The sequence below is a fragment of the Molothrus aeneus genome, chromosome 5 (genome assembly GCF_037042795.1).
Source record: "Molothrus aeneus isolate 106 chromosome 5, BPBGC_Maene_1.0, whole genome shotgun sequence".
Lineage (NCBI taxonomy): Eukaryota > Metazoa > Chordata > Aves > Passeriformes > Icteridae > Molothrus > Molothrus aeneus.
Genome location: NC_089650.1, coordinates 10,908,039 through 10,917,214, shown reverse-complemented (window position 1 = coordinate 10,917,214; position 9,176 = coordinate 10,908,039). Strand labels below are relative to the sequence as shown.

Below are 9,176 nucleotides of genomic sequence, written 5' to 3'. Positions count from 1 at the left end.
TCCTTTCCTTAGGATTTTTCCTCCTGAGAAGCTGAGAGGCCTCAGGAACAAAATGCAAACAATGGTTATCTGCTGCTGTGGAATGCAACAGGTGCATCTGGGATTGGTCTCATGTGGTTGTTTCTAATTAATGGCCAATCACAGTCAGCTGGCTCAGACAGAGAGTCCAAGCCACAAGCCTTTGTTATCATTCTTTCCTTTTCTATTGTTAGCTAGCCTTCTGATGAAATCCTTTCTTCTATTCTTTTAGTATAGTTTTAATATAATATATATCATAAAATAATAAATCAAGCCTTCTGAAACATGGAGTCAGATCCTCGTCTCTTCCCTCATCCTAAGACCCCTGCGAACACTGTCACACTCCCAAAATAAGAACTAATCAAAATGCATGGCTATATAAAATAGTAAAGTACCCTTAAAGAAATGCTTTCTCAGACCTGTTCTTTTGGAGGTACCCAGTAACCCTGGCCCAACAAGCCAAAGGATTTAGTTAGTCTATGGGAACACTGCCAAAAAACAAGTAACAGCAGAGGATTTCCCAGTGCAGGGGTTTTCTATTCAAAAGCAACAAAGAGTTGTCACACTTCACAAAGTCAGCTTGGTGAGAAGGGTCCTGCCACTTGCTCAAGTTTAAGCTTGCTCTGTATCAAGCTATGTGACCCAAAAAGGAGATACTAAAAATTACAAGGTACTTTTGACAGGTGGGCATAAAACGTGCATTTTGCTCAGCAAACCCCCCAGATGAACTGGCTGTGGGGCTCCCATCCCCTTTGGCTGCTCTGTGCTTCTCCTGGACCAGCCACTGCCTGTGGTGAGCTCTGGTTCTCTATCAGTGCTACCAAAGCAAGGGACTAAAGGCTGATGAAGGTCAGCAGCTTCTGCCAGGAAATTGGAAATTACCTTGATCAGGCAGATGTGAAGTCACTGCCATTGACTGTGTGGATGCCCCACAGGGCTGGGGAGAAGCTGGTGAGGCAAAGGGAGGACTTTGCCTTCCAGCCCATGGAGAGATACCAAACAACAGGAGTCATCATTCAGTCCCAAACTGGTGCATATTGACACAACAAAACAAAACAGCTCCTCAGGCTGCTCCCCTCACCTCTGACCACATTCTTCCCTCTGTGCTCATCTGATGACACCAGGCTTTGCTTCCTCTTTGTTCCTTTGCTGCTCTTCCTCAGCCCCCCCAAAGCCCAGTCCATCCCCAGAGCAAGCTGCAGCAAGCTGGCTGCTCCATCCTGCTGGCCAAGGAGTGAGCAGGGATAAAGCCTCTCTGCTGCCCTCCCCCACCCTCCCCGGGTGAGAAGCAGAGAGGAGAGAAGAAGAAAGCCTATCCTGTTTCATGCCTCTGGCATGTGGAAGTAAGAACATTATTTTCTAATAATCCTATTAATGCAGATGAGATGATGATGATGGCTGGCCATGAGGAGAAGCCCCATCAGTGGGCTCTTTGTTGGTGCAGGCAGCTCTGCCTGGGTGAGCTGAAGGCAGCCTTTCTCCCAGCCCTTCACTGCCTGGCTGGTCTGGAGCCCTCTCTCTGGGGTCTCCAGATGGACAGCATGAGGTCACAGCAGGGCCACAGGCTCAACATTTGTCTAATACCAACCCCAGCCTGGACTGGAGAACACAAAGGGCAGGGTTGTGCTGTTTTCCAAAATGCTAGACTTGCTTTCCTCTGTGTGACAGCACATCCCCTCTCCCCTTCTTTCATTTTTAAAGAGTAAACACTTTGTGAGTTTAAGCATTAAAGAGTAAAACCTTTGTGGTTTTGACATTTTTTTGTCTGAGTTTTAAAAATCAACCCCCCTGCTCACAGGTAGCTTTATCTTAGATGGCTTTTTTTTTTCACATCAATGAAAACAGCAAACAAATTGGCCCCCTCCCTGATGGACACATTATTGGCAGCAGGTTTAAGATTTTGAGCTTTTTTTTTTTTTGCAGCAGCAGCAATCAGATTTCATTTGGAATGAGAAATACAAACCAGTTGCCTATGTAAACAGAATATGTATACACACACACAGAGTGAGTGTGTTTGTGTGTGATAAAGGTAAGAACTTCCTGAGAGCCACACCTGGTGATGTGTCAAGGGCAATGCTTTGGTCACCAGAGAATCTTAGCCTTGAAGCTCTCTGTGGCACAAAATCTACCCCACAGTAGCTATTGCCTCCTCCATAACCATCAGGGAAATCTGCCCAGCAGCCCTACACACTTGGAAAAATTTCCAAGAGGAGAGCTGGGGAAGGACCTAATTTTAGAGTAAAGAGTCTTGTCTTGAGAACAGCATGGAAATGGGAGCCCAAGGAAAGGAAGCACCATCTCTGCAGGGTCTGCAGTTGTGCCTCACATGCCAGGGCACCCTCGTGGAGGGAGATGGGAGTAGAAATCAGGGGAAGGCTCTGGAGTGTCTTATCGCTCTTCAGGCAGTCACAGCCCTGAAATATAAACGTGTTACAAAGAAGAAATGAAACAAATCCAAATCTGTGTCAGGAAATGATTTTGCAGAGCTCCCATTGTGTCTGAACTTATCAAGCAGAGCCTTCATTTCCAACCTGATCCAAAAATCACTGAAGCCAAGCGCAGCCTGTTCTCTGCTTCAGGAGACTTTGGAGCAGCCCTTTCTGAGCCACGGAGGGAACACCATTTGGAAAAGAAAGGAAACACATTATGTTAATTGTGCAAAAGCATCTTCAGCATCCCTTAGAAATGGGGACATTTGCCTACAAGCTGACAAAGAATATTTAGTTAATAGTTAAAATTCAAAAGAGACTTCATTAAAAATGGAATCATTCATGCAATAGCAGATCAGTTTTGTCTTTTTGTTTCTCCACAAGCATTTTGTGCTGCAGAGAATACTTTTGAATCCATTTACTTTTGCAAAATTAATTGCCAGGTCAATTTTCAGTAGGAATAGAAGGTGAGAAATTCAAAAGGGAAAGGCAAATCTGGCAGACAGCAGAGGAGCCTTCCTACTTAAAGAGTTAAAGTTTAGTTTTGATGCAACATGTAGCTCAGGAAAATATACAACTTAAAGGCAACCTCCACAAAAGGAGGCTGAGACATTGAAACAAGCCAGAGGGAAAATTATCCCAGGGGTGAATTTCAAGCAGCTCTGAGCATTTTACAGCATCTCTGCTGCTGTGACTCTTGACTACCGGGGGAGGTGGCTGCTGGGTCACAGCCCCAGGACTCACCTCGTGCCACACCTCGGGCGTCAGCTGAAGGACAGGAGGACAGCAGCAGCAGGAGGGGGCTGTCACAGACCAGCCAGCACAGCTCCAGCTCTGCCAGCACTGGTGGTGGAGTGTTGACATGAAAACAGGCTGGGCACACACGCCTGACCTGCCTTCACCTGCAGCTCCGTGTGCCCTCTGCCTGGGGAACATCTGGCTGCCTCGTCCTGATGCATCCTGGAAATATTCACAGCTGGGTGGGAGCAGAGCATTTTTGGTGGTGAGGACAAGCGGCTTCACCCCACAGAAACACTGGGCAGGGCTAAACCCATGTGGGTTTTGCTGTCAAGGTTTTCCTTAAATGGAGACCAAATCAACCTCACAGCCTTGCAGAGCTGTACCCTGGTGTGTGCCATTCATGTGGGAAGCCTGTTATGTCCTTTCCTGTGGCTTTCAGCCATATGGAAGGGAAAAGAGAGAAATTTGTTAAATGCTCTCCATCCCACAAGGACTGCTGCCCCACATGCCTTGCCCCATACCTCCCCTAAAATGTCTGCAAATCCACAGCAGATCCCAGCCAGGTCCCTTCCAGCACGAGCACCCAAAGCCATGAGTGACCACTGCAGAAGAGCACCAGCAACCTGCTCCCTGCAGAGCCCACCTCTGCCAGTGCCTTCCTGCCTGATTTCATGCCTGATGTTTCCTCTAACAAGGATATCATCACGTCAAAGAGAGGAGCAAGCACAGCCAACAGCCTGGGGAAGAGCAGCAAAGTGTGCTGCTCATCAGACCAGGACAACACCACATGCACTTTACGGTGTGACTTTTCCAGCCAGGATTGCAGAAAAATTCCTGCTCTCCAGAGAGCATCATTTTTCTGTCATCCCTCCTGGGTGCAGACAGAAAGCCTTCCTTGCTTGCAGGAAGGCTCAGATTCTACTTGGCACATCCCAAGGAGGAGGTGCAATAGCCACCAGAGAAGAAAGAACAGCCCTTCCAGAATCACTTTGCAGAGGGTGATGGAGGCAGGGAGAGAGCTGTGCTCACAGGGAAAGAACAAAAGCAGACCTAATGCTGCTGGTTTTTGGGATTCCACACAGCCATTCCAAAAAAGCATCACTTTACTGCAAGTCAAGGCAGTGAACATGTAAAAAAAAATAGCCAAACTGGGAGACAAAGCCTCTGCTCCAGTCCTCTGCACCTTTCTGGCTCTATTAAACCATCTTCACAGGACCCAAAAGACAGAAGCTGCCTGGGACCCTGTCGGGAAGGGCTGGCTCTGGAGGCCCTTCCTCCTTCCAGCTGCAGCATATCCTGGGGAGAAACCTTCAGGCTTAACCTTCAGGGGGCACCTTCTGGTATCCACCTCCCACTGAAGCTGTTTTGGTCAGAGCCCTTCTCTTTCCTCACCTGGCTGTGGCAGGGAAGTTCAAGGTGTCCTGGCAGCAGGAAGCTCCCTTGCTCCACCCTCTGCCCAGCGCAGCGGCTCCCTGAGCTCACCGAGGGACTGCTGCAGCAGATCTGACAGCGACAGTGAGAGCCACCTGCTCTGTGGAGACACTGGAGTGGCACCCTCGGCATGAAGCACTTGTCCTGTGAGCCCCGGGCAGCCCTCGCTGTGCTCTGCCTCGCCGCTGCCCTCTGGGATTCCTGCTCTGCAGGTATTTCTCTTCTCTTCTCTTCTCTTCTCTTCTCTTCTCTTCTCTTCTCTTCTCTTCTCTTCTCTTCTCTTCTCTTCTCTTCTCTTCTCTTCTCTTCTCTTCTCTTCTCTTCTCTTCTCTTCTCTTCTCTTCTCTTCTCTCCCTCTCCCTCTCCCTCTCCCTCTCCCTCTCCCTCTCCCTCTCCCTCTCCCTCTCCCTCTCCCTCTCCCTCTCCTTCTCCCTCTCCCTCTCCCTCTCCCTCTCCCTCTCCCTCTCCCATTCTGATACCCTGCCCTTCCCCCTGCTCCTCTCAATGCCTTCATGTACTGCCCACCAACAGTAATTTGTTCTTTAAAAATAAGGGGGCACTCCCTCGCTTCACCTAAAAAGCATGAAGAGCTGGAATTAATTAATTAATGCTGATGAGAATTACTGGACATGACTGATCACACTGTAAAGGGATGGTTTTATGCCAGTTATTTACAGAGCCACTGTAACTGTGACTGAGTTGCAGGTGGCTCCTCTGAATGGCAAGGAAACAGAGGCCACTGTTATTTGGCCTCCTCCTGCTTGCTGAAGCAAAGGACCACCTGCAATACCCCCCATTAGGATCACTGTAGTCTGATTTCACTTTCATGACAAGCTTTTTGCAGAAAATGTGGCTTTAGTGCCACCTTAATAGTAGAAGAAAACCAAAATGTAAATAAGACCTGTGAGCTGCTCCTTTCTCACCAGGCTACTGCCTGCATTTGTATATCAGCACCAGATGAGAGCTGCCAGCTGTTTAAAGATGGGCTGGCTTTGACAGCCTGTTCTTTGGGCTGCAAGATTTAAAACCACAAACCAACACCTGGCATTCTGCAGTACTTCCTTCCACAGGTCATACGCAGGTTTTAATGATTCTTCTGTGAGGTACTTATTAACTGAGAAAACAAACCATGGGCTTGGCCAAGGTCATTCTGCAAATCCTACCAGAGTCAGACAGAAGAATGGGGAATAGTCAGACCCTTCCCTGAAGCAGGTTGCCCAGGGGCTCACTCTGAGCATGGCAGGGGCCACAGGGAAAGCTCTGGTATTGCTGATGATGGGTCAGCTCAAAACACAGAGCTGGGCAAGAGCAGGTGACCCCAAGGGGAACATGTCCTGCAGGACAACCTCAGTTTACTTGCTGTTACTTGGAAGACACCAAACTCAAAGCAAATCTTTGGTCAAATGTGTCTCATTCTGTTTTGTTTTCCTGAGCTGAAACTAAACCTGAGCTATTATTTTAGTCTTTGGTGAAACCAAGCTGGTGCTGATTTTCTCTATTACATTCCAAATTACCAGCTCAGAGTGTTGCCTTGGCTGGAAATAGATCTCTCATGGCTTCTGCCTGGTCCATGGACCAGCAGTACATTAGGGCTTCTCCATGCAGCAGGAGTCCTCACTACTGGAGCCTCCCTAGGCCACTTTTCATGTCTGTGCAGGAAATAATCTACCTGGCTGAACTTAACTGTGCTGCTGACAGGAAGAGGTGTTTCTCTGATCCCCTTCCTTCTGTAGCGGGGCAGATGCACAGGGACCAGTGCAGATTGTGTTTTACCCCTGCAGGCACCCTGCAGCTGTCCTGTTTTGATCCTGCAGCGCTGCAGGGGCAAGGCAGTATTAAGAGGACTAAGGAGGGTTTGGCCTGTGACACCATGAGCAGATTTGGAGAGCTGGACACCAGCTACAGAGTTGTATCAGAGTGTGTGTGTGCTGATTCTGGATAGGAAGCAGGATAAAGAGGCAGAACGCTCATCGAAGCTCCAGGCCTCTCCCTCCTGACTTATTTCTGGATGTTGTATTTTCCTCCCTGAGCTGGTTACCGTGCTGGTAGGAACCAGAGTCCAGCCAGAGCAGTTTCAGATGCTCTGACCTGCAGCAAAGCCAAAGCTGGGGCCTTGATGGACCTGCAGAGGCTCCCCAAAGGTGGCTCAGCCCTCGGCTCTGCCACACTCCTGTGCACTCTGGGATTTTTCCAAGGGCAAAAGGAGGCAGAGGTAGAGCCTGCTGGCCATGGATCTCTCCATGCCACTGAGTGGTGTCTCCCCTTTCCATGCTTGCTCATTCTGCCCCTGCAGCCTGGGCAAGGACAGTGGTTAATCTGAGCTCCCAGGGAATGGCTCAGCCAGGGTCACAGCAAGGCAGCGGTGCAGAGATTCACCCGCTCCTGAGGGATGCTGCTAGAGCAAGTCTCTGGAGCTGGAGTTAAAAGTGGGATAAGTGCTGGGATAAGGAAGCAAAACCTAATACAGCAATGTTTAGGGACAGGAACTTAAAGAAAATAAGTTGCTTCCACCCTACAGACCTCTACAAGGCCAATGGCTTTCAGATTTTCCTGCTTGATGCCCAACATCACTTTTCTAATCCAACTTACCTTTTTCCTGTGCTTTCCTTCTGGCAGCAGCTGAAGACATCTCCAATGTTTCAACAACTGAGTATGAACCATCGTGTCTTAGTAAGTCTTCATAAATAATTACTACCTGTTAAAGTTAGGTGATGAGTCTGCACAGTGACTGAGAAGCTGTCCTGGAAAGGGATTTATCTCTTCTCAAGTCTTCCATTGTGGGTCAACCTCTAGGATGCATTTCTAAGACTCCTCCACTGTCATGGTGTGATATCTTAGGTACATTGAGACAGACTGATAGCTTTGAACAGAATAATTGATAGCCAGTCTGTGTCCTAAAGCTCCCTGCCAGACTGCCTGCAGGCATTATAGGGGTTCCCAAGAAGGCCCCTTTCCCCCCAAACAGCCAGCTGGGGCAGCAGCTCTCTGGCCACAGAGAGCAGGGACAGGCCTTCCCAGGCATTTCCTCTGGGGAAGGCTGTAAGAAAGCTCAGAGAAAGAATTAAAACAATTCTTATCTCCACTTGCTGCACCTGTTGCCAGGCAAATGTGGAATGTGTTATGGAGATTTGTTTACCAAAGGACGGTGGTGTTTTAGTTGGTAGTCCAATGAGGTCAAAGCTGTATCAGACTGGCTAGAAGGGGTTATGGGTTTCTTAAGAATATAGTATTAATAGAGTATAGAGGAATAAAGCAATGGTTCAGCCTTCTGCATCATGGAGTCAGTGCTAATTACACCAAGTCAGGGGGACCCTGCGTTGACAGCCAGCCCCAAACAACCCGAGGTCCCACCACTCCTCCAGAGTCATCCACACGCTTAAGAGCCAGGCTTAGAGGAAAGCTGCCAAGGCAGAGTGATAGGGCAGAAGCCATCTGCCCTCTCTAGTGAAGGAAACCTGTCATGTACTCAGCCTCCTGTGGGCTCACTTCACTTCTCCTCCCCCAGATGTGAACTTCTGCAGGCAGGCAGCCACGTGCTGCCCCTCGGGCATGGATGACTACGGGTGGATCGCAGCGGCCGTCGGCTGGAGCCTCTGGTTCCTCACCCTCATCCTGCTCTGCATGGACAAGATCATGAAGCTCAGGCCTGATGAACCCAAATACTTGGTGGCCTGAAGCAGAGCGAGCCAGAAAACAGCAGCACTGGGCAGACTGACAGAGCATTTCAAACATTTGCTGAGAAACAAAAGGGAAAGGGAAAACACCTCCAGCCCAAAAAGGCCAGATCCAGGCAGGGCAGCTGCTGAGGCTTCACCCTCTCTGGCAGGCTGGAGCTGCCAGCCAAGGTGTGGAGCAGGCAAGTCCCTGAAAGCCACCACGTACCTGCCACAGTACAAAACCCCCACTTGTCCCTGAGCCCTCTCGTGCTTGCTGTGAGCACAGCAGTGAGAGGCTGAGGGACCAGTGACCAGCCTATAGCACATGGCCTTTGGGTTTGACACAGAAACTTGGCAAATAAAGCTATTTTCTGGAGCAGCAACATTACCAGAGCCATTACTAAGCTATAGGCCAGGTCACATCAATAAGTGGAAGCAATTAATTGACTTTACTGAAGCCTTTTCACTCACTAACCTGTGATATTTAAAAGTGATACATGGGAAGACTTATGGAAACTTAGGGATAGTTTGGGCTGGTTTGAAAATAAAACTAATTTTTCCAGAGCTATTTAGATGTGAACTGTGTTGCAGGAATTGAATGTTGGTTGTATTTATTCAGCTTTCACCTGCCTGAAACTAAGCCAAGCTGAACTGTGGCAAGCAGGTTTAAACCAGCATATCCAATTCATGCACAAAACTGTTCCTATTTATCCAAGATGATAATAAACACTTTTATTGATTGAAAAGACTCTCACTGAATGGTTTATATGGATAAGGCTTAGAAATTGTTAGAAACAGGAATCTCAGAAGATGTATTCATGCAGGAGGGTTTGCCTCACTGCAGTCAAACTCTGATTTGGTGTAGTTGCACCAGTTTTATTTCTATCTCAATAAATCAGCA

At 48.5% G+C, this 9,176-nt stretch overlaps 1 protein-coding gene across 1 annotated transcript; it reads left to right on the top strand.

The window, feature by feature from the left end:
• Window positions 1-4,624: 4,624 nt before the first annotated feature.
• TMEM213 (transmembrane protein 213) lies at window positions 4,625-9,176 on the top strand. The gene is made up of 3 exons (XM_066550301.1): window positions 4,625-4,831; window positions 7,236-7,289; window positions 8,125-9,176. Exons 1-3 carry the CDS (start codon window positions 4,750-4,752, stop codon window positions 8,292-8,294), a joined length of 306 nt encoding a protein of 101 aa, XP_066406398.1. The 5' UTR covers window positions 4,625-4,749; the 3' UTR covers window positions 8,295-9,176.

Bases quoted from the DNA above. Each gene is read 5' to 3' on its own strand.
- TMEM213 (XM_066550301.1), top strand. From the start codon at position 4,750: ATGAAGCACTTGTCCTGTGAGCCCCGGGCAGCCCTCGCTGTGCTCTGC. The intron at 4,832-7,235 runs GTATTTCTCTTC...TCCTTCTGGCAG, and splicing joins CTGGGATTCCTGCTCTGCAG to CAGCTGAAGACATCTCCAAT. The intron at 7,290-8,124 runs GTAAGTCTTCAT...CTCCTCCCCCAG, and splicing joins GTATGAACCATCGTGTCTTA to ATGTGAACTTCTGCAGGCAG.